The sequence below is a fragment of the Carcharhinus amblyrhynchos genome, chromosome 34 (assembly GCF_965287045.1).
Source record: "Carcharhinus amblyrhynchos chromosome 34, sCarAmb.v2.hapA, whole genome shotgun sequence".
Taxonomy (NCBI): domain Eukaryota; kingdom Metazoa; phylum Chordata; class Chondrichthyes; order Carcharhiniformes; family Carcharhinidae; genus Carcharhinus; species Carcharhinus amblyrhynchos.
Genome location: NC_137357.1, coordinates 1,110,198 through 1,136,066, shown reverse-complemented (window position 1 = coordinate 1,136,066; position 25,869 = coordinate 1,110,198). Strand labels below are relative to the sequence as shown.

The 25,869-nt window shown below is 43.0% G+C and overlaps 2 protein-coding genes across 2 annotated transcripts in view; one reads left to right on the top strand and one right to left on the bottom strand.

The window, feature by feature from the left end:
• Window positions 1-25,869, top strand: part of LOC145361224 (scavenger receptor cysteine-rich type 1 protein M130-like) — a 253,499-nt gene that overhangs the window by 197,859 nt on the left and 29,771 nt on the right. The gene's annotated exons all lie outside the window — the stretch shown is intronic.
• LOC145361208 (putative G-protein coupled receptor 139) lies at window positions 19,710-24,931 on the bottom strand. Its single transcript, XM_080216847.1, has 2 exons — window positions 24,688-24,931; window positions 19,710-20,617 (listed from the first exon to the last, which is right to left on the bottom strand). Exons 1-2 carry the CDS (start codon window positions 24,929-24,931, stop codon window positions 19,710-19,712), a joined length of 1,152 nt encoding a protein of 383 aa, XP_080072973.1.

Here is a 25,869-nt window from a genome sequence, read left to right as displayed (position 1 = left end):
CATATCCCTACATATTTATCCACTAATCCCTCTAACCTGTGCATCCCGAGACACTCAGGGCAATTTAGAATGGTCAGTCAACCTAGCCCGCTCGTCTTTGGACTCTCATTGCTTTGACTTTATTCTAAACTTAAATCCTGGTGTTAATCTAACAACACTTCTATTTTCAGAATACTGAAAATAATCACCGCTCTTTTTACGACTGTGTACAGTCTCAGAATACTTTATCCGCCCTTTGCCGGAGAGCAGGCAATGATGATGGACTTTATTTTTACCTGAGCAAATCACACCGGCATCATAGGAGTGCGATAAGAGATGGTGACCCCATTGAAATGAGCGACATTCCCGCAGGGCGGTCTCGTTCCCTTCGCACTGAAGACCTCCCGTCACAATGGGTCCGGATCCTCCCCCAAAGAGAGTCCCGACTGGTGCAGAGAGCGCGGTCCCGCAGCCCAGCTCCCCACACACAACATCGGCGTCCCGCTGGTCCCAGAGGCGATGACGCACAGTCCCCCAACTTCCCTTGTAGTAAATCTCCACTCTTCCTGCGCACCGACTCTTCCCATTCGCCAGTCTCAGCTTCACCGTCTCTGTGAAATAAAAATAAATACAGTTTTGAGGAGAGGCTGAATAAACTGGGCTTGTACTCGTTAGAGTTTAGAAGAATGAGGGGAGATCTCATTGAGACATGTAAGATGATGAATGGGATGGATAGGATAGAGGTGGAGAGGCTCTTCCCGCTCAAAAAAGACAGTAGGACTAGGGGGCACAGCCTCAAGATAAAAGGGGGGCGGTTTAGAACGGAGTTGAGGAGGAACTTCTTCACTCAAAGGGTGGTGAATCTCTGGAATTCTCTGCCCGTTGAAGTGGTGGAGGCTGCCTCGCTAAATATTTTTAAGACGCGGGTTGATGGGTTTTTGATAAGAGAGGGGATTAAGGGTTATGGGGAGAGGGCGGGAAAGTGGAACTGAGCAGCGACAGATCAGCCATGATCTTATTGAATGGCGGGGCAGGCTCGAAGGGCTAGATGGCCTACTCCTGCTCCTATTTCTTATGTTCTTATGTTTTTATTTTGGCCAGTTGATGCATCAGGTCAAAGAACAACGAACAAAGAACAAAATCAGCCCGGGAATCAGGCCCTTCGACCCAACGAGCCCGCGCCGCCATCTCAACACCACCAGTCCACCTCTCTACCCATGACCCCTATAGTCAGATAGGAATCAAATCAAGTATCGAGTGTGTCAAGGATCTCAACAAACCCTGGGATAATATGAGACAAAGAACAAAAAAAAAGCACAGGAACAGGCCCCTCCGCCCTCCTCACCTGTACCGACCTTACTGCCCCACTGAACTAAAAACCCTACCACTCTGGGGACCATATTCCTCTATTCCCACCCTATTTATTTACTTATCAAGACGCCCCTTCAACGGCACTGTTGTATCCGATTCCAATCCCTCCCCCTGTGACATTGCAAGTGGAAGCGGGAATATGGATTGACAGTGGGAAACAGCCGCACATCAGTTGGAAGTTGGAAACATCATCCGGCTGCGTCAGGCAGGAGTGTGGATGGGTGCTTACTTGATTGAATCCGCACAAGTCAAGGCTGTTATGGTCCGCGGTCCACAACACTGCCGGGACTAATATAGTGGAATCCCAATCCTAGCATGGATTCGATATCTGCCACCAGTGTCGAACCAGGTGGTTCACCCTGCTGCAACCGGCTGAATTGGACAGTCAGGTAGTCTCCAGCCCTTCCCGGGGTTATGAGATACGGCGAGTTTACGGCGGATCCCGAATATACCGGGGGTGGAAGGGCTTCATATTGCACTGAATTTCAACGCTGGCTGGTAACTGGAGAAGTGAAGCTTTATTTCGAAACCGCTGTGGGAACCATTTGCCTCTCACCCTGCTCCTCGGGGAACTAATTTTTGAATTAGGGAACAGAACTTATAGATGTACAGGAAAACATTGCAAGAACATTTTCCTTCACAATTGCCAGGCAGATATTCAACCGAACCATTGAACGCAAAGATATTGAAATTGTCTCAGTGATTTATCATTCAGTTGGATGGATTAGTGCAGTAAAATATCAGATATGAACTTGGAGGGCGATTACCTGATGGATCAGCCTGGCTGTTCCCTGGTCTGCCTGAAATGAAATTTTGAAAATTAGTCTTTTCTGGAACACGAGATGAATGAAAGTGCAAAAACCAAACATCACAAAGCCAACACCGAGGATTTGTGTTATTCTTTCACTATACGATTTACAAGCACTTGATGTTAAAAAGTTTTATTCATTTACCACACCCATTGTCTCATGGCCACTGAATATCATTGTCTCATTCCTTTTATATCAGCCACCTGTAACCCTATTCCAAGACATTTTGTGTCAGTCAAATCTCCTAATCACTTTTAGTTCCAAGTTTACATAATAGAATCAACAGGGCAGTGATTCTTGTCTCCGGTTCGATTGCTGAAATTTATAACTTGATCCACAGATTAACAATGACAAAGTTACTCGAATATCTCTGCACCACCGTCCACAATACGGACAGTGTGACATTTATTTGCAATGCAGACAATCCTCAGCTATCCTTATTAACTCTTCACAAACAGTATCGCACAGCACTCACTTATGTTGTTCTCATTGCCAGAATTGTGGGAAAACATTTTAATATTTACTCAAAATGTTCACAATTTCGACGATCCAACTGGAATTTTTTGGACCCTCTTCATGCATTCCGTCTTTCTATTTTTTGCTCCACTTTTCAGCGTTCAGTAAATCTCCCACTGAATCAGTGACCCATTTCAAAAACACAGAATAAAGAAAAGTACAGCACAGAAACAGACCCTTCGGTCCATCAATCCCCTGTCCATCATGATGCCCAACTAAGAAAAAAAACATGCTGTCCTATTTCCATCTGTATCCTTCTATTTCCTCCTTATTCATTTACCATCCAGATGACACTTAAATGTTGCTAATGTGTCAACTTCCATCACCTCCTCTGGCAGCGCGTTCCAGGCATGCACTACTTTCTGAGCTTCTTTCACACATCTTCGTTCAACTTTCCCCCCTCACCTGAAGCTTGTTCCCCCTTTCCTCCTACAACAGGTCACTAATGACACGAACAAACAATGGAATAGAAGGTGCTGGTCAGCAGCCTGATTTGCTGGAAATCCCAGCCGTCACCTGAATCATTTGTGTACCTTGTAGATGATACACAGCAACAAATGACCGAAACTCATTCGCAGTTCATACCAAACCCGCAATTTCTACCACCGAGAAGTGCAAGGTCAGGCCTACAGCAATACCCTGAATTGTGCATTCCCTTCGAAGTCTGTCAACATACTGAGTTCGGACAATATCGGGGTTGCTTCATTCTCATGTGAGCTCAATCCCTAATGTCACTCTGCCTGCACCAGTGCATCATGTACTGCAGCCAGGCAGCAAAAAAGGTTCAGAGATCAATTCCTGAAGACATCTGGGTGCAGACAATAAATGCTGCCATTGCCAGGGACACTGACCTCACAAGAATTTGCATAATAATAATGAGTGCAAAGGCCTTGGCTGAATATGGGGTATTAACATTTTTTTGTAAGAGATACAGAGGCATGGAAATTTTGGGACTGTAAAATGTAGGCCCATTTAAAGACAACAACACGCTATTTGCATAAAACAGTAAGGCAGCAAATACATCTCCCCGTGACAGACTATTCGATCTATCAATAATATTTTAACTTAAACTATGAGACCTAACACGTAATAAATAAATGTCGGTGTTACGAGTGGAATTAATTAGATAACATCGTATTCGGAGTTGGAAACCACCGTGAAACAAGGGACCATTTAGCTCGCAGCAGGAAGGACACATTATGATTCGCTCGTGGAACTATAATTTTCAAATGTATGGTCACACCAAATTAACACTTGTAAGATATCAGATTTAGAATGTAAGCGGACACTTATCCAATTTTTGCGAGACAGGGTGATATTTTTTCTGGGGTCTGGAGGCCGAAGCTAACGGTACAAAATGGCTCAAAACATTTTACACGGAAACGGTGGAGTTTGCCAATCTAGAATGAGTGACGAGTTCTCATAGCTCAGTATAAACAACAGAAAGTTCAGTGGATGTTGAGAGTGTCTGGGAAGAGGGTGATAAGTATCCACTGATTGATACACAAAGCTGATATTAGTGTATGGTTTAGAAAGCTTTGCTGTGATTTCTAAAGCTCATTGCTCCAAACAGCAATCAGAAAATCTCACGCTGCCAATTTGCGGAAGAAGTCGGATTTTTCACTTATCCATTATTTCGCTGGAGCGACTGATATTAAATATATGGCTTAATATGCCAGTTAAAGCAATGTTGGTCCCACTTAGATTTAATATTTAACTTTTCAATATTTACAGCCGTGTCCACTACTCCAACTCAAAATAATTTGTTTAACATATGGCAGCTCACTGTCCCACAGGACGAGCATACAGCTCCTCCACTGAGAAATATCTATCCCAAATCTGTGTACGCATTCTATTGATAGGAGCTAGAACTTTTACTGGGATTCTGCAAGCGGTTAATTCACGTAGATTCCATTCGGCAATCGATGCTATTCTAACAGCGGCGGCGATCTACACCCAGACTGCGCTGTTCGGATAGAATTTCAATTCATGTCTGTTCCATCTGTACAACAGACCCAGTGGAGTATTTAATTATATCTGCCGCCGTATCTGAGTTCGATTACGTGGCAAATCTCAGTTTCTTATTCATTTGCTGTTTTGTGGAGACTAATGAACTAAAAATGCAAATTTGCTCAAAGTATATTCTAAAGAGTTTCTACAAGTTAAGACAACGATTTGAATATTCACTTCATAACTGCGAGCTAACTGGCGATTCAGTAGCAACAAAAACGTCAAATTTTAATGAGATGGGTTTATTGGGCACAGGATTTATTACATTGCAACATTGCATTTGTTTCTTTTATAAGACATGTTCCTTCAAGCAAGTGCAAAGTCCAAACAGTATTTTTTCAGACTGTATTTCGCGGACTCTCGGTCCTTTACTGTGTGAAGTGTTTGATAACAGGAATGGGGCGCTTCTCTATCAGTTAACCAGCATTTTCAGCGACATTCGGATTAATGAATATAACTAAAGAGGCACGTTGGGAACCGAGAGAAAATGAACCAACTGAACAACTTAAACAACAACCAAGTTAACAACTTAAATCGGAACTAAACTACTTGGCCTGTGGAAGGTGGTGAAAGAACATGTCTCGAAGTGCCACAGAAAACGGCATGAGACACAGAGAACATGAAACCCTGGCATACATCTTGAGAAATAAAAAATAATTAAAACCTGAAACAAATCACTGCATAGAAATATTAATGTAAAACATTCTGGTAATATTCCTGTCGGAGATATGAGGCATTTGGGCAACAAAAGTGACCAGGCAAATCATGCAAATTGAGCAAATTACATTATCAACATAACAAGATAAGTATTTTCTTCATATTAATGAAACTAATTAATGCCATACTTAATTGCAATTCATATTAATGTGTTAAAATGCGTTATTCACAGAACTAGCCCAACACTCTGAGGCTGAAACACCTATTTCAAACAATTTGTTTGTTTTATCTCTACACGGGGTTCTGACGGAAAATGTAATGAGAAATAGAACATAGAACATTACAGAGCAGTACAGGCCCTTGGGCCTTCGGTATTGCGCCGACCAGTGGAACCAATGCAATGACCCTCTAACCTAAACTATTCCAATTGTATCCATATGCCTATCCACTGACCATTTGAACGCCATTAAATTTGGCGAGTCCACAACTGCTGCAGGCAGGGCATTCCACGCCCTCACTACCCTCTGAGTAAAGAACCTGCCTCTGACACCCGTCCTATAATTACCACCCCTCAATTTAAAGCTATGTCCCCTCGTGTTCGCCATCACCATCCGAGGAAAAAGGCCCTCACTGTCCCCGCTATCTAATCCTCTCATGAAGGTCAGATTACAATATCAGGAGAAGCATGTGTGGATGGTCCTCGCCAAAATTCCTCTATTTTAAAACGCAGTGAGTTGGCTTCCACTCAAACTCACTTTCAGCAGATTCTAACAGCGACTGCTCTAATTTGTACCAACACAAATCAAGTAGTCCGAATAGAGGTTTTACAGTAATATGTTGTCCATGTGCGAATAAAGCATTTCTATTCAATTTTGTATTTAAATCTCAGGTTGCCTTAAGTCTCGGCCGAGAAATTAAAACATGCATTAATCAGATGTTCTACATTCTAAATATGTTTGAAAGGAAATAATTAAAAAAAGGGAATCTAAATTATTCGCCAACTGAAGCTTCTGCTACTTAAACTCCCAATTCCAATACACACTTATAACAACGAAGGGTTCATTTGAATATAATAGAGCCTTTTCCCTAAGTGGAGCGGAGAATCCAAAACATTGCCGGAAAAAAAAATGTATAAATTTCCAGATTTAGATTTGATAGTCCATTTTGATTTTCAACTCCAATTTATTTATTCTGCACACCAATGTCAGGTAGACGGCAATCAAAAACAATTTCCATTGAGCCTTTGTGGCCTCAGAGCAATATTCGGCAAAAGTGTTCGGCCCCGGTCCAAACTGACTGTGCCGGGTGGAATAAAACCAATTCAGTCTAACCCCAAAAGCCTGTCCTAGACTCCTTTCAGCTTTACAATAATTCAAACGCATAAGCAAGTATGATTTCAATTTGCTGAGCACTTCTTCATCCTTCAGCTGTTCAGACACTGAACTCGCCTCCTCTCATTGTAAATTGATGCACATTAATATCCCATTACCTCTAGATGACACTTATTATTCAAATCATCAACTTTCCTTGACATCGGTCACCAACATTTTTATTCCGAAATCTCTCTCTCTCTATATATATAACATATATATACACATATAGACATGCTAAAATTTTATGTCAGTGAATTCTCAACAGACATCGGGATACTTTCAATCAATAATAACTCACAGTTGAGAAGCTGCAATGCAATTAGAGTCAGGAAGGAGCGCAGCATCGTCCCGACTGTCGGTTACTGCGATCAGACTTGACTATTCACCGAGTTTTGTACACCGGTACCGGGCTGTCCTTCCAACACTTTCTAAAACACCAAACGCTCCAGGGATGAATTCTTTGTTCAGAAAATAATGTTTCCTCCCGTCTGACTAATTGATGTTCCCATGTGTGAAATGTAAATTGCGGTTTGATAAAAGATACCAATGACAGTTATATCCACCTCCTTGCCCTGTGCGGCTGATCAGGCCTACATTTTTGATAAGGAAATGAGTCACTAACCCAGCATCGGATCATAGAATCATCATATCTTACAGCACAGACACAGGCGAGTGAAGGAAATGCAATTGGTAAATGTTTGTAAATCATATTCGGCCTGGCCTGGACTGGATTGTGTAAAATTATTTTTGTTCTGTTTTACCACTTACGGACAATTTCCGAGCAACAGTTGAAGGCCGTGGAGAGAATAAGTGTTAAAATTCCCCGGTTAAATCTGGGACTGCTGTGATGTGGAGAAAATGCGTAAATTACATGTCAGATCCAATCACTTTCCTCAAGAAATCTGTGAGTGAGTGTTCTCACCGACAAGTCCAATCCAATCGGCTGTTTAAGGCTCCTACAGAGTCCGAATACAGCCTGTATTCACAACCTGATTTTCACACCTTCAAAGGGGAAAAGTGAAGAAATTTCACTTCAGCAGTAACTCAAGCAAGAAGTTCAAATCTGTAACATCTAGAATTTTTTTTTCCCGAGTGAAAACAGACCTTTTGCTCCTTGCTCTGAGAACAACCTCCAAAGTATTTACTGTCTTCTATTCAGAGAACAATATTCTCGAAATACAGAAAGCCTAATTCATGTATAATTTTAATATGTAGCACCTCTATACGGAAATCTTAGATAAAATGCTTCTGTTAAAAGACTGTTATTCTCTATTGGGACATAATTACTTTTTAAACATACTTTATAAGCACCATGACATATCTGAGCGATTTTGCTGCCTCCGCCCAGTTTAGAGTGACAGAGTTCGGCGGGACTGTGCCGCTCAGAAATATTTCTGATCTGCTGCACAAATGTAATTTTATTTTCATGATCAAATTGACAGTTATTTGAGTGAATGTCTTTACAGAGCCGCGTTTAGAGAAGGGTAGCCCACGGACATATTTGTTCCATACAGGAAGAAATGATTCCTGAGAAGCTGAGTAACTGGTATTGAGTTATATTCTGTGTCACCCCGAAGCAGCTCACTGTCTGTTCAGGCTCAGGACATTCGCTGCGCGTTTTCCTGTGTTGCTGAACAGACAGGAAACACCTGGCCTTGTGGTCAGGTCTCTGCTCGCATGTTAGTCGCTGCTAGACTTTAACATTGAAAGATTGCAATTGGGCATTCGAACATGGGGCATCTATAACTTTAAGTACATTCATGAATTCACCAGCAGCATATGACAGAATGACATCAACAAATACCCCTGATCATCCGGGGCCTCCAGGAATTGAATGTCGCTGAACATTTTGACATTTCAGTTGTGTTCAAATGCCTGACTGGCTCAATCTGCCTATTAACATTCAGTGCCACAGGCCTGGCCACTTTCACTGTGTCCTTTGAGATTCAGTGTCTCAGGCTTGGCTGAGGTCACTCTGTTCTTTCAGATTCAGTGTCACATTTCTGGCTGCATTTGAACTGTTGTTTGAAATTCAAGATCTCCGTCCTTTGAGACTGAGTGTCACAGTCCTGCGCTGTTCACTCTTCCTTTCAGTTTTGGTGTCACAGAACTGGCCACGTTCACTGTGTCCTTTGAGATTCATTGTCACAGGCCTGGCTGGGTTCATTCTGTCATTTGAAATTCAATGTCACTGTCCTGACGAAGGGGTGAACCCCTAAAACTTGTGGGTTTACTATCCAATAACTGGTTGGACTTTAACCTGGTGTTGTGAGACTTCTTACTGTGTTCACCCCAGTTCAACACTGGCATTTCCACATCACAGATTCACTCTGTCCATTGAGATTCAGTGTCACGGGCCTGGCTGGATACACTGAGTTCTTTGAGATTCCTTGTCACAGCCCTGCCGGGGTTCACTCTGTCATTTGAGATTCAGAGACCTGGCTGGGTTGGAACTGTGATTTGAGATTCAACGTCTGAGGTCTGACTGGGGTCACTCTGTCCTTTCAGATTCAGTGTCACAGTCTTGGTATCTTTTCAGTCTGAGTGTCACGGGCCTGGCTGGATTTACTCTGTCCTTTGAAAGTCAGTGTCACAGGCCTGGCTGTGTTTAATCTGTCCTTTGAGTTTCAATGTCACAGGCATTTTTGGGATCAATGCATCCTTTCATATTCAGTGTCACAGGCCTGGCTGCATACACTGTGTCCTTTGAAATTGAGTGTCACAGGCCTGGCTGGGTTCATCTGTTATTTGAGGTTCATTGTCACAGGCCTGACTAATTCACACTGTCTTTCACAAACAGTGTCACAGGCCTTTCTGGATTTTTTCTGTACTTTGGGATTCAGTGCTAGAGGCCGGGTTGGGTTCACTGTGTCTTTTCAGATTCAATGTCAGAGGCCGGGCTTTGTTGGAGCTGTTATTTGAGATTCAAGCTCTGAGTCCTGGCAGAGTCCACATCTACCCTTTGAGATTCTGTCTCACAGGCCTGGCTGGGTTCACTCTGTCCTTTCAGATTTGGTGTCACAGGCCTGGCTGTGTTGGAGCTGTTATTTAAGATTCATTATCACGGACCTCACTGTGTTCACTCTGTCCTTTGAGACTCTGTGTCAAAGTCCTTGTTGGAGTCACCCTGTCCTTTAAGGTTTAGTGTCAAAGTCATTGCTAGATTCAATCTGTACTTTGAGACTGACTGAAACATGCCTGGCAGGGTTCACTGTGCCCTTGGAAATTCTGTGTCACAGGCCTGGCTGGATTCTCTCTGTCCTTTCGGATTCAGTGTCACATTCCTGCCCTGTTCACTCTGTCCTTTGAGATTCAGTGCCACAGTCCTGGCTGTGTTCACTCCGTCCTTTGAGATTCAGTGCCACAGTCCTGGCTGTGTTCACTCTGTCCTTTGAGATTCACTGTCACAGACCTGTCTGGGTTCACTCTGTCATTTGAGATTCAGTGTCACAAACATGGTCGGGATCACTGAATCCTTTCAGTTTGAGTGTCACACGCCTGCCTGGATACACTACGTCCTTTGAGATTCAGTGTCACAGGACTGGCTGAGTTCACTGTATCATTTCAGATTCAGTGTGACAGGCCTGGCTGGGTTCAATTGTTGTTGAGTTTCAGTGTCACAACATTGGCTGGAGATGGAGGGATTGAGGTGGTGAATTGAGTGCAGTGAGGCAGCATCAACAGTAGATGGAGACAGTCAGGGACAAGTTCAGTTCAGTGAGATAGCATCACCAGCAGATGGGCAGAGTGAGGGGTAACTGAGTGCATTGAGGCAGCACCACCAGCAAATTGAGACAGTGAGTATTCCAACTGATTGCAATAAGACTAAGATACCAGGAGATGGAGAAAGGGAGGAGGTAACTGAGAGGACATGGACAGATTGCTGCAATGCGGTAATCAATCAGGATATTTGAGGGATATGGAAGGTCACAGGTTGGAAATTGAAACTTCGTAAACAGAAGGATAGCAGCAGGAGGTGGGAGATCATAGATTGGTGAAGTGCAGCAGTAAGTTAGGACGTAGGCTGGATTTTGGAGGGCATGGACAATGTGATGAAATGTAGGGATGACTGAGGATAACAGAAGGCTTTCACGGGACAAAAAATGTTTGCTAATTTGTTGACAGCAATCAGGATAATAAGGGTGCTTGGGGGACTCAGAGAGATGAGTGAAATGAAGAAGAGTGAGGTTAACGGTCGAATATAAGAGGAAACAGGTAGATTGGTGAGGTATCGTTAGCCATAATAGTATGGATAATAGCAGGGTTTGGGATTCCAGAATGATTATTGAAAAGTACTAAACAATGATGATTCGCATCCAATTTGGGAGGACACAGAGAGAAGGGAGAAAGGCAATAGCAGTGAGAGTGACAACAGGAATTGGCAGGACACAGACAGAATGGTGAAATGATGTAATGAGTGAGGATAGGGCAAGGATTTTGTTCGGCAGTCAGTGTACTTTAACGTAACAAAGAATAAGGATAACCGGAGGGTTTGTGAGGACAGATCGACTGGGAAATGCAATCATCATGGAAAATTTAGGGCGGATTTGGGAGCAGACAGGCAAATGTAAACACCACAAAATAAATTTGTCAGGACGCAGACAGAATGATGAATGATTGCAAATGTTGCGGATATATCCAGGAATTCTGTGGAAACCGACTGATTGTTGTAAAGCAGTTAGAAGTGAGAACATCAGCAGGCTTCTGGAGAACACGGATTAGCGTTAAAATGTGGCAAACAGTGTGGGCAACAGCAGGTTTCAGGGGAATACAGACAGAATGGTGAAATTTGGTAATCATTGTGGATAACAGCAGGTTTCAGGGGAATAAAGAGAAAATGGTGAAATGTAGTAAACGGTGTGGATAACAGCAATGTTTTGGAGAATATACATGGATGGGTGAAATATTGCAAAGAGTGATGCTAGAGTCAGGATTTAGTAAGCCAATGGCAGATTGGTGTAATATAATTAAGGGTGAGGATAACAACAGGGTTTGGAAGGAGGCAGCAAATGGATGAAATGTGTTAAACTCTCCGGATAGCAGAGGATTTGTGTGTTTGGGGTAGTGCTGGAATGAAACATGGTGCTGTGTTGAGTAATTGGGGAAATACAGCTGTCCACGTGGCGATCTAGAGCACAAAAATGAAGAGAAATGAATCAAGCTTCTTTTCTAACTGTCATAATCTTTATTTAATAGTATAAAAATGGAAGCTGCTACAAAATGGAATGACAATAATAAACACCAAATTCTGAATTATAATCCCGGCTCTGCTCCACAATGTAATGAGAAATAAGAGTCTTAATACGCACAGTGCAATACCGGATATACATTCTATTCTGTTTCTCATTAAACAGGATGCAGACTCACACAAACTGAGAAGAAAAATGCAAATTCATTCGAGAAAAAACAGGAGGAATGAGCGACTGATTCAGAAACTGCAATACCGACACCTGGAGTTGAAGGACTTTCCACACAGTGATATTTGTGGAAAAGTTAAGGGGTCTCCCCTTTGACGTAATGCAGAGTCATATATCTGAAGAGACCACATTCTGGATTTGGATTTATTGATGTCTATTACCTGAAAGTGTAAAATAAATAGAGTGAGAATTACAACCAATTCCACAATCAGCTAAACACATCACGTGTTTTTTTTACAATATTCCAGTCCAACCGGCTGTTTATTTCTCTCTAAAACACACAGCACCTTCTCTCTGATCCTTTCATTGTAATTCACCACTGGAAATACGGCAGGGTTTGGATCTTCCTGGATGGTAAGGAGATGATGAGGCGAGTTTTGGACAGCTACATTTCTAGCGGCAGCTATTGGGAAATGTTAGGATGATGTAGAACTTCCTGGGACGTGAGAGATGACGAGACTGCGCCCATTTCCTCTTAATCTTCAAGAGGCAAAACTCCAAGTTCCGGGAGTTAAAATCCCGCTCATTGAGGTCGCGCTTTGACCATATTGTAGATCAGAATTTAAGCAAAGATATATGTTTTATTTTAAGCCCTCTTGAATAGAGCATTTGGTGAACAGTTAGAAATGTAGCAGGTTTGGAGAAAGGGGTGGCTGGGACAAGGACGAAGGGAAGGTCTGTGGTAGACATGAGAGTTTGAATGAGAGAAAAGTGAATCCTCCCCAGAGCCAAAGGGAACGGAGATGGAGAAAAAAAAACAAATGAACAGAAGCTGTGCTTGGAGCAGAGGCGCTGCTGAAACAAAATGGACTCACAGTTTACTTTCTCAAACTGTTTGACAGGATATTAAGTCCAGAAAGCTGTCAGGTGTGGAGGGTCTGGGTGAGTGGGAGGATTTCCCCTGGACCTGCTCCAGGCTCTGGTTTGAACTGTCATCTGTAGATCCAGGATGGGTGTGGCTGGCGGGGGAGGCAGGGTTCACTCTGGCTGATCTGCTGTGGTCGTGTCAGTGCCCAGTTCGATCTGATCTGTGCAGCCCAACACACTGGAGAATGTTTGGTAGGAAATGAAGATTAGAAATCTAACTAATGTGTCAACTCCTTCAGAGGGTCACACACTGTATTCTGACAAAGTGAACTGGATTACACTGAATGGGAAGTCATGTAATGTAACCCTCACAGGCTTCATGAATGAAGTACATTTTTTTCGGGGGGTGGGGGGGGCGGGGGGGGATTAGCTTCAGACTCCAGCCTGGTTGTTTCAATAAACAGGAGCTGATGTCTAGCTGTGTGTATGTGTGTCTGTTTCCCTGGGTACGGTTCCCTGAGAGTTTAAAATTCTGCATCTCTCTCTGCCTCTTTCTCTCTCTCTCTCTGTGGAGCACCTGGTTAAAGACACATTGACAATATTTATCTGACAGAAACTCCCCTCCCCCATTCAGTGCTTCTGATTTCAAAAACGCTTAGAAGTTTTTTTGCAGCTCTGATCTGTGGTGACTCAATAAACATTAAGCAGAGAGCACACACATTCACACATACAGACAGAAAACAACGGAGATTGGTTTGGAAATAAGAAGTGGAAATATAAATGCAGCAACAAAGAACTTTGCAAGAAAGTGTTTGCGTTCAGGCAACTTAAGCAAAACGTGAACTTTGCAAGAATCAGCAAAACCTATAGCCGATCGAGTCCTGGATGAGCAAGTTATACAATCCACAGTCAGACCTGATATCTGTCTGGACAGTAAGAGGTCTCACAACACCAGGGGAAATAAGAACATAAGAACATAAGAACATAAGAAATAGGAGCAGGAGTAGGCCATCTAGCCCTTCGAGCCTGCCCCGCCATTCAGTACGATCATGGCTGATCTGTCGTGGCTCAGTTCCACTTTCCCGCCCTCTCCCCATAACCCTTAATCCCCTCTCTTATCAAGAACCCATCAACCTGCTTCTTAAAAATATTTAGCGAGGCAGCCTCCACCACTTCAACGGGCAGAGAATTCCAGAGATTCACCACCCTTTGAGTGAAGAAGTTCCTCCTCAACTCCGTTCTAAACCGCCTCCCCTTTATCTTGAGGCTGTGCCCCCTAGTCCTACTGTCCTTTCTGAGCGGGAAGAGTCTCTCCACCTCTATCCTATCCATCCCATTCATCATCTTAATTCCAACAGGTTTATTTGGTAGGAACAGCCACTAGCTTTCGGACCACTGCTCCTTGGTCAGGTGAATGGATTTCAGTTCCCAAACACGGCATATAAAGACACAAACTCAATTTATAAACTGATGTTGTGAAACATCTGACTGTGTTTACCCCAGTCCAACGCCGACACCTCCACATCATCTCTGTCTGGGCAGGGCTGCTGGTTACATTAAATCCATTTTCCCCTCATCCCCGAGTGAAGAGAGAGAGAGAGAGAGAGAGAGAGAGAGCCTGGGGATAAACAATTTGCCTGGTGCTCAGCAACGCACATAGACACAGCACCCCCACCCCCAACCCCTCAGAGACAGGTTGGTGTTGGACTGGGCCCTACCTGAAGTAGGTGGGCTCAGGTGAGATGCAGGAGATGTGGTTGGATGGGGGTTGATTGGGGAGTTGTGGGCAGTTAGTGTGAGTCAGTGAGGGTATAAAAAGTCTGGGGATCAATTGTTCTGTTTCTCTGCACGTGAGTTGATAAGTGTCAGGTTAACTCTGTGTGTGTGTGTGTGTGTGTGTGTGTGTGTGTGTGTGTGTGTGTGTGTGTGTGTGTGTGTGTGTGTGTGTTTGCAGTAATATTTAAAAAGCCTTTTTACCCACCAAATAGCCCCTAGCCCTGGAACTCTCTCCCCCAAGCAGGACTGTGGGACTGAGAACGGACGAAAAGGGATTGGTTTATGGACGAAAAGGGATTGGTTTATGGACGAAAAGGGATTGGTTTAGATTAGTGGGTCAATGTTTTTTTTAAAAAATAAGACTGGTCGGCGCAACATTGTGGGCCGAAGGGCCTGTTCCGCGCTGTAATGTTCAATGTTCTATGTTCTATGTTCTAACCTTACCCCAGGCTCAGGAATTTGAATTTCAGCTCCCTCTCCCTCCCGGTGCTTTACAGTGAGAGGGAGAAAGAGAGACTGGGAATGCCACAGTCAGGTTCCACAGGGAATACAACACAGCAGGAGGACACACCGCACCCTCAGGGCCTCTGTCTCTTTCCTCCACCATCTCCCTGAGCCCCTGACGTTCCCCAACCCTTCTCTGTTCAACCTGTGAAATATGATTGATCCATAATGGAACCAACACATCCATCGAGGATTCCACGAGATATTTTGAACCATCAGTAATACTCTTAGGCACAATTTGCAACCCAATCTGCTCTGATATCGCTCATTGTGCAATTAACTACACGACAATGCATCAATGATTCAACGAAGAGAGTGTCAACGCCTGTTGTGAGCAGAAGCAGATATATCTATTTTGAAATAATAACCTATTGAAGGACCAACACGGAGAATTCAACAGGTGCAGAACCGTGAAGGAAGTCTAAAATAATCAACGCAACTCATTGCCAATGACACCAGATTCGATCTATGTTTTGCAGTACCGACTCACCTCAAAATGAGTACGGGTTGGCAATTCAACAACTGTCTGGGGAAGGAGACTCCACAATGGTGTGACAGGCCCGCATGTGAATATAATGGAGGAGGCTAAATCATCGCAGATAATCTACAGGCAGAAATGTTGGTTTGATGTTTCACATTTGTTTCATGGGTTCAGCATGCCAGTCTTCAGCTATTTTACACCCGTCCACGTGATATCAAGGAACGACTGAAGGTGCTGGAAAATGGCCAGTCATTAATGCAGATTATCCAAAGCCAAGAGTGTGGAGTTTGTGTTGTTTTCACTTCGACAGCTGGTCCCACAGATCACAAATAAGAGGGCTCATTTCTGGCAGTTAGCTAAAGTTCAACAGGCAGGGTAGCGGCAGGGCACCAGGCACCAGAGGCAAATATTCAACACATTACCCACTGCTGCATTCAGAATTATTGAAACATCTGGATTCAAAGAGAATTTTGCATGATGAGGACAGAGAGAGTTGATATCAGAATAAGGTAGTGACATGGGTGAGGGAAGAAGGAAACACATATTATGGAACACAGGAAAATAGGGAGATAGAAAAGAACAAAACAAAATCTGAACGTAGGCAGGGCAGTCAAGAATGGGGAAATGGAACAATTAGAGATATGTAAGGGCACTAATGATAAAAACTGACGACTTTAATTTATATAACCCCTTTTACACACTCTGAATATCCCACAGAGAATCATTGCCAATGCTAAAACTGCCATCAATGAAATAACAAACAAAGTATGTTTGCATAGAAGATGATCAATGGATTGGATAGGGTGGACGGTGGGAGCTTTTTCCCTCGGATGGTGATGGCTAACACAAGGGGACATAGCTTTAAATTAAGGGGTGGTAATTATAGGACGGATGTCAGAGGTAGGTTCTTTACTCAGAGGCTAGTAAGGTCGTGGAATTCCCTGCCTGCAGCAGTTGTGAACTCGCCAACTTGAAGGGCGTTCAAATGGTCTGTGGATAGGAATATGGATAGCATTGGAATAGTTTAGGTTAGAGGGTCATTAGATTGGTTCCACTGGTCGGCGCAACATCGAGGGCCGAAGGGCCTCTACTGCATTGTAATGTTCTAAGTGTTGCAGGGAATACAGCACAAACAAAAATGGCACGTGTTACAAACTATCCGGGTATTTAATCTTTTCCAGTGTGTTTGTCAGTGAATAGCGATGTCTTAGCATAACGATTCCTCACAGCAGACACACAATATATTGGAGAGTGGAAGATGAAACAACCACTACAGCAATGACGAAAATAAGTGACAAAGTAACCAGTGGATTGTGAGACAAGTTAACCTTATAAATTATTTGCATTTTATTATGAGTCTCCGGTTCAATTATTTACCCGATTTTTTTTTAAGTTTGTGATCAGTGACCTGCACAAGAAAACACATTTAATCTCTGATCACAGGAACTTTTTGTCTGTGAGCTGTTCTTCCGTAAGAAGCTACTTGGAGCCAATCCCCACATTATGTGAGTGAACAGCTTAATGTTGAACACGTCTCAATGTAAAGAACTTCCACACTCCTGTAATCTGATTGCAACTCATTGGAAAATGGGGAAAGTGCTGTGCAGAATATTTGGTGTCTTGCTGCTGGTGCAGGAAATTGCTGTCCAAGACGGACATATATACCCTTCTGAAGAAGCAAGTCAGTAGATCTTACGATTGCCAAAATACGATTGTTGTTATTGTCGCTCTTTTTTATCCAACTTTCTACCACAAGTATCCATGACATTTTTTGGTTCTCAGGTCTGGCAAATGTCACCGCTTTATTCCTGTTTTGTGGTTATATGTTTTATGCTTCATCGATTGTGCCTTTTGCAACCTGTCCAATTCCTCCTGATGTTTGTACAGCATTGCAGGTTTCTCATGTGGAGTGCGGGGAGGAGGGGGGCGGGGGGGAGGCGCAGGGGTGGATACCTGAGCATTCGTCTGATTTCACCATATATAGTGCCCCCCTCCTTTGGTGCGCTTCGCATAACATAAATTGCACATTATACATGGTATATTCCTCTGCTTACAGTATCGTACCAGCTGCATCAAACCCTTCCCATTTTGCTTGACAATGCAGTGCCACACACATTGTGGTCAGAATTCATCACTTCACATCCAACACCTTGTGAATAAGCCCTGTTATTAGATGGTAATTCCCATGCCTCCCCAGGTTTCTATGCTCATTGCAGAACACTCAATCTTCTGGAGCAGTTCTCACCCCTTTGTAAGTTGATAAGAGTTACCAATGCATCTTGCATATGACCAATTCTGCTTGGTGTATCTCATGAATCAGCTTCGCTCAGTTTTTCATCACGTATTAAGTCTGACACATGGTACATCAAATGATTACCCAATTGACGGTCGCATATCACACCTCGCCTGGTGTATTATATATTGCACTCTGCTTCTCAGAATGCACCTGGTGAACCTTCTCTTTTCAGAGCCTGGCAGATTTTTTCCCCCAGTGTAGGCGGTTTGAGTTAACCTTCCAGTAGAGTGTGTGATATATCTATCAGAACGAGGATTTATCATACCTCTCGGTGAGCCAGACACATTATCAATATATTTTAATTCATCTGTGGGGCCTGCGTGTGTTACTGGCTGGTCAGCACTTATTGGCCGACCCTAGTAACACTGAAACCGAACGTCTTACTAGGCCATTTCAAAGAGTCACTGAATACCTGCCGCACAGAACGAGGCCATTCGGCCCATCAAATCTGTGCCGACCATAATCACACCCTGGCCCTATCCCTGCATTTCTCCTGCTAATCCCGCTGACACTGGGGTCAATTTAGCATGGTCAATCAACATAAACCACACGTCTTATGTCAGTGGGACGAAACCAGAGCATCGGAGGAAATCCATGCAGAAAAGGGAAGAATGTGCAAACTCCATACCCAAGGCCAAATTGAACCTGGGACCCTGGTGCTGTGAAACAGCAGTGCGAACCACTATGCCACCATGACACCCAAAGCAGAGTGCCCAGAGGAAACCCATGCAGACACGGGGAGAATGTGCAAACTCCACGCAGACAGTGACTCAAAATGCAAATCAAATCCATGTTCCTGGAACTGTGAGGCAGCCCTGTGAACCATTGTGTCACTGTGCCAATCAGACAACTCTTAAGAGTAAGCCACGTCGGTCTGATGCTGGAGTTACATGCAGGCCAGACCAAGTACGGACAACAGATTTTCTTCCAAGAAGGATACAGGTGAATCCAAGGTGTTTTTTTTTGTTTCCTTTTTTCCATAATTGTCAATGTTTCATAGTCTTCTGTAGATACTTATTTTCAGATTTTTTTTCGTGAATTTAAATTTCGAATCAGTGTCCACAAAACATGAGCTGAGTTTCTTGCAATAAGAAAAACAAAATCATTGCATAGTATATTTGACATTAATCTCCACCTACGTAATTCACTGAAATGATGAACGATGGGATGTGGACAATTGGAAAATATTTCTTCCACATCTGATTTCTCATTTGTGAGTGAAGGCATGAAATGGATTTCCTGTAATTATTGGGAATTAGCCTGGCACATACAGCTAAAAAAAACTGCCTCTGCTGAAAGAAGACTCTGTCTGCCTTGCTACCATATTGAGAATGCCCAGGCACTCCTCTGACATAATAACAACAGACAACACCCTCACTCTCATCATAGCAAGAAGCCTTGCCATTCATCAGCATTATATGCATACTTTCTGTGTCATTGCTCCTGCAATACAACACCAGCACTTTGGATCTCTGCATTGCAACAAGGTATTTCACTTTCTCTGTTCATTGTTGCAGTGCCAGCCATTCTCCTGTCCTTGGTTGATATAATACTAGCAGCTTGTTGTGGCAGTGACAGACCGGTCCACATTTTTCAATTGATTTGGCTAGCTCAGCTCCTGCTCTGACACGATCATGACAGCTTGTGTTTCCATTAGAGAAAAAAAAACAAGAAAATATATTGACAACAATTAACCAATGATCAGTTATTCGTTTATTTATTTTTTTGAATGCATCGAAAAACTGAAATAAACGGATATTTCAGCATAATTTTCAATTGTTCTCTGAACATAGTCTGGGTCACGGCATAAATGCAAGTGTTTGTGCAGCAACTAAGAAGCTGCAACATGAAGCCCATTTCCTGCACACAATTACTCAACATTCCAGAATAATAGATTAGATAATACACCCGCCTGTTTACTGAAAACACCATTATAACAGCCCACAACACGATGAAATTCAAAGAGATAACAAACAGTAAAATTATAGATTTCCGTCGACCCTCCATCTCTGTGTCTTTGGAACTATCCCCACTTCTCACAGCTCGAAGTCTTCTACGGGCTCTGCTATTCACTACAATATGCCTGATGGTGACAACATTTAGCAACAGAATCAGGGCAAATGGTAAGCATGGGGTTAGAACGTGATGCAGAAACTCAACAATTATCCAGACTGGAGATTCCTGGACAGTGAATGTTATTGAGCAGAACCAGGGTTTATTCCTCATCGAGTACGAGTCTGTCAACATAAAATACCAGAAAGTATTCTTGAAACAGCTCAATACAGTAACGGTTCCGAGAACCACAGCAGCCATTTTCTCTGTACAATATTTATTTTTCAGCTTCTGGCAACAAATAGCAACACATCGATCAAAGGTGAAAGTCACAGTAAACCAAACAGAACAGTCAGTGGCCGCAAACAAGAAAACTGCATGGATATTGCACACACGCATGGACCACAGAAAGGAAAAATGTTCCCAGTAAACAATTGGAATGTGTCTTAGTATCAAATCGATAATAATAATGAGTAGATCTGCTGTTGCCATGGCCACCAGGTAGCGCGTTACACATTTGGAGAGACCACATTTTCGAAAGGCTAATATCGCAATCGTGGCTAAGTTAGCTGGAGGAGACAGGAAAAAAAACAAGGAAATTATACGTCAGGAAGGGGAGAACATTACCTTCAGTGAAGACATGCACTGTCGTCAAACACGGTATCTAATTAAATAACATATTGTTTTTACTATGGATAAACTACGAAGTCTGTTGAATTCAGGAGGGGTTGCCTGGCAAAGGTACTGAAATTGTTATCGTCAATGTTAATTTTTATTGTTCATTCTGCTCCTTCATTGTCTATTCCTTCGATATCTTAATTTGGCTCCGTCCTGGAACTCATTGAGTGCCACTTGTTGAATGTTTGTGCCTTGGCCGACCGCTATTAGCCAGTGACCATTTCATGAAGCGAATCACTCTGCCCCTTTGTTTATAGTGGTATTTTGCTGCGCCCCTTGCAGCATGGTTCTATTTGAAAACAGACAGGCGAGGCTACATTCTGATATAATGTTTTGAGCTGAATGCAGGTCCCTTGAAAGTGTGCAAACTCCCAAGTAAAGGTAAGTTTTTCCATAATTCTTGACAATATGCAATTCCATTCACTTCACTTGAAAATCATTGAGCTTTGGAATTTCTTCAACACTTCTCAAACAGATGCTTTACCAGCGTACAACATCTGGCCCGGAAAAAGTGACACATACATTGGCTTCATCCCCACAGTGCAGGATTTTCTTTTTTCATTCCCTCGAGGCTACATCTCCCAAGTCGCCGCTTACACGCCATGCAAACTGGCAATACCGGCATGTTTTGAGAAGCAGTGGGTATGGGTTTGTTGGTCGATTGTGAAGTTGTTGATTGAGGCAGCATTTTCAGATGATGGTTTTTATGAGGCAGGTTGAAGAGTGACGACAGCTGGGACAGGAGTTTGAGACGGGATACTGGTTTTCACATGAGGTGGTATTTGATTTACTGGGGTGAGTCAGTCGGAGAGAGAAAGATTATTACATCCAGGAGGACTGCAGATGTTTTACAGCTTGGAAATCAATTGTGGTGCTGGGGAGGTGCTGAGCCAACAATACAACTTGGAAAGGGATGCATGATTCAGTGATGGTTTAAAAGCAGGGGTCCAAAGTAGGTTTGCAAACACTCGTGGGATACCCGGAGGCGCGTGGCACAGGATTTCTGTGTTTGTGAAGGGGGCGGGGTTGTGTGCTGGCGTCAAATGAACAGTGACTGAATCAGCGTTCAAAAACTCCAGGATGGCTGCTACAGCGGTTGCAGTAAGCGGCAGAGACAGGTGAGTTTTGTGGTTGGGAACGCAGCGTAGGTGTCTGTGGCTGAGTAGCCTCGGATGGAGGACATAGAAAAAATGTGACGAGATGTGTGGAATTCTAGGTGTTGCGGCCGAACAGGAGTTGTGGTTTGACGGGGATTATCTGTGGCGGTGGAGTGTAATGGGGGAAGTGACTGGAGAATGCTTTGTATGATGATGCTATGACACTGCTGTAGGGTGAATGCTGGAACAGAGTCTGGTTATCAGGAAACTAAGTAGTGAAAGATTTACAGGAGTGGCCATGCTGCTGCCGAGCTTATGCAGCCAAAACAGCAGTCACATTGTGCGTCCTACATGGAGGAAACGTTGGATGAAGAGAAACCTCACGATATTTCATGCTGATTGGAAAGTCCTGCTTTTGATCATATATGTGGCTAGAGCAGTCTTTGAACCCACGACAACATGATTTCATTCAAGAAAGGAAAACGTGTTCATCTCCGATTCCATTCTAATTTCCCCTCTGACATGCCCCAGTGCAACATATAGCGCACTGCTCTTTCGAGACCTTTCTCGACGTTGGTCACTGGAAGAATTGGTGATGCTGAAATCTGACCTCAAAGTTCACGTAGTTCACCACAAATAGGCCATAAAAATTCAGACCTGAATTCTGTTTATCGCCTCACTGTTCTGGCAGACATGTTTAGAATTGTCAAAGACGCCAAATTAATATTGCAAGATGAACACAATACAACGTCCAGAAGAATGTCATAGAAACAGACAAACTGGGAGCAAGAGAAGGCCAACGAGTCTGTCATGTCTTCCCTGCCATTATTTATGCTCATAATGGATCATCAACTTAACAACCTGGTCCCACATTCCCCCGCGCCTCCACACACACACACACACACACACACACACACACACACACAGAAAAACACACAGACACACACTCACACAAACACACACACACACAGACAAACACACACACACACATACACACTCACACAAACACACACTCACACACACACACACACACACACACACACACACACACACACACACACACACACACACACATGTTTGTTTCATCTAGGGATATGGCCTGTTTGCTCCTAATCTTTTCTTTCTGATCTGCCATCAAGTTCTTACCCTCCTCAATGCCTTACCCTCAATCGCATGTGCTTTAACTTAACATGCCAATCTCGTGTATGGCACTTCGAATAACGCCTTCTGGAAGTCAAAACAAACCACATCCTGTTACTTCTGTTAATCAAGCTTATGGGTTACATCCTTGGAAACTTATTATAGATTTGCTAAGAAAAGTTTCCCTTGCTTCAGTTTGAACACAAATCGCGTGGCTTGATCGATGCACAGAAGGGATATAATCTGCTTGGTACGGACACGCCTGATGGAAGGTTAGGTGGGAGATTTTCAAGATCTAGGGCTTTCCTGCTTTGAGCAGTAGAAACTAATGGGGAATTTGATACAGGGAGTAACATTTTCAACAATATTAATTGAACAAAGAGTAAATATTGGCAATGAATCAAATTGTGTATCAAGTGGTAGAATTGGAATTCTAATTTTGAATTGGTAAAACAATTAAAGAGAAAAAAAACGCAGAGATATGGGAAAGTACCGGACGATGTAAGACCTGATTATATTCACTCCTGGACTATCATCTGATGAAATGACAGTCACTGCCGTATTACTTGCCAATGTTTGTGTTCCCGAAGCTACAGAGCACACGCTAAGGATGAGAGTGACGAACACAAGTGTTGGGGAAACATTGACAGATCAATTTGAAACTGGTTGAAATCGGTGCTTAAAAACCAATGGGACCGCTGTTTGTTGCCATATAAAGATCCCTGTGCATGCTGGCGGAGCATTGATGCAACTGGAGTAATATGTTGTCCTGCTAGTATCTCAATTAATTTTCATGATTTACCACTTTCTGTTGGAACACATCGTTCTTGATGCAGAATAAAATACCCCACATTTCAACAGCAGCAATTGTCATTCTATGTGACGAAATTTCAACCATAAATAAAACAAAAATACTTCAATAATTCAGTTTTCTTTCTGACTGTGTCCTCTTCTGTGCAGAACTAAATAAATTTAATGTTTCATTACATTTGTGTTAGTCTGTGTAAACGGGTTAACTTGAACATTTATGTGCATGTTAATGCATGTTCCTTAATTGTCTTGTTTTTATTTATTTTTTCCTGCTTTTTCTATCTCGTTATGCATCTGCTAGATAATGGTATTCAAATAGAGAGAGACAGAGAGAGAGAGAGAGTAAATTGTAGCCAAGGATAGATACAGGTATGTCATTTTTTAAGGGTGTGTAGTCAATGTTTTAGGAAATGTTTTGCCGAAGCAAAAAAACTAGTTAATGAACAACTGGCATGGAAAGCTGTCAATATCATTCTGCATCAGCACAGTGACTGAACTGGTTTGCTGTGATTTCGACTATAGCGACGTGCTTTCCAGATGGGCTGTGGTGAGATATGGAAACTTAACATTACCAGATCACAGTCGAATCATCGAGTCTTTTTTGTAACAAAAACACAAATGAGAATTTGTGCAGCATTCCCTTAAGGCAGAGTTGGGGCAAGATCAGTGTTTGATAATACAGAGAAACGTGGATTCTGGATAAAACTCCATGTCAAATCCATTTCGGAGGTTGTGGACATTCACTATCTTGGTGCTCAGACATTGGGCAGGCCGGGGAAAAGGACATTCATGGGTAGGTCACCGTTTTCTTTATCGGATATTAAAAAAAACATCTGGTCTTCCCAAGTACAATGACAGGAACATTACCGGGTTTCAAAATATGGTATAATTAGTGGAGGCATAAAACGACTTACCAGGGACACCAACAATGGCAAGGATGGGATAGTAACCTGCCTGAATAATCAGCAACGTGAAGTAGATCCGGTTTTCTAATGACATCCAAGCAGAATATGTAGAAAGATGGTAAAGAGCTCCGGATAAACTTCTGCTCATCATTGGAACATTCGTATCTCTGGTTTTCCAATTATGATCCGTCGGTGTAAAATTCCAATCTCTTATTCTCATGTCGGGGGTCACTGTTGAAACATTCAAATCCATTCTCCACAAATTATGAACCATTGTTTTAACATTGTCTGTCAATCTCAAATTGCGATCTCTCATCTCCCTCCGTCTGCAGGCGCTGATTCCAGATCTATCCAGTGGTTACGGACAGACACTATGAGAGATAACATTGAAAGGAGTCTCATTTTAAAGAAGATGGAATCCCACAAGGAAAGTAATTAGCATTTTTTTTTTCATTCTCTTGAAAACAGATTCAGTTAACCCCTCGCGATAAGACAAGTGTTGCATCACTCATAAGAACATAAGAAATAGGAACAGGAGTAGGCCATCTAGCCCTTCGAGCCTGCCCCGCCATTCAATAAGATCATGGCTGATCTTTCGTGGCTCAGTTCCACATTCCCGCCCTCTCCCGATAACCCTTAATCCCCTCTCTTATCAAAAACCCATCAAACCGCGTCTTAAAAATATTTAGCGAGGCAGCCTCCACCACTTCAACGGGCAGAGAATTCCAGAGATTCACCACCCTTTGAGTGACGAAGTTCTTCCTCAACTCCTTCTAAACCGCCCGCCCCCCCCCCCCCCCCTTTATCTTGAAACCGTGCCCCCTAGTCCTACTGTCCTTTCTGAGCGGGAAGAGTCTCTCCACCTCTATCCTATCCATCCCATTCATCATCTTATATGTCTCAATGAGATCTCCCCTCATTCTTCTAAACTCTAACGAGTACAAGCCTAGTTTATTCAGCCTCTCCGCATAGCTCTACCCCCTCAACTCCGGCATCAGCCTAGTAAACCTCCTCTGCACTCCCTCCAAGGCCAAAATATCAAGCTGTCGATATTTCTTGGGCTTTGAATTGATGCCCGGGGATTGGAAGAGTAAACATGTTCGGATATGACAAAAAGGAAGACAAGATGAGAAGTACAGTAGCTTGCTTTGCGCTGACAATGGTGCCGAGTTTCCCGAAATCATAATTAAG

Excerpts from the sequence above, each read along its gene's own strand:
- LOC145361208 (XM_080216847.1), bottom strand. The coding sequence starts at position 24,931 with ATGGATTTGAATGTTTCAACAGTGACCCCCGACATGAGAATAAGAGAT. Across the intron at positions 20,618-24,687 it reads TGCCATTGTTGGTGTCCCTG|CTAACTTAGCCACGATTGCG; the intron begins GTAAGTCGTTTT and ends TGTCTCCTCCAG.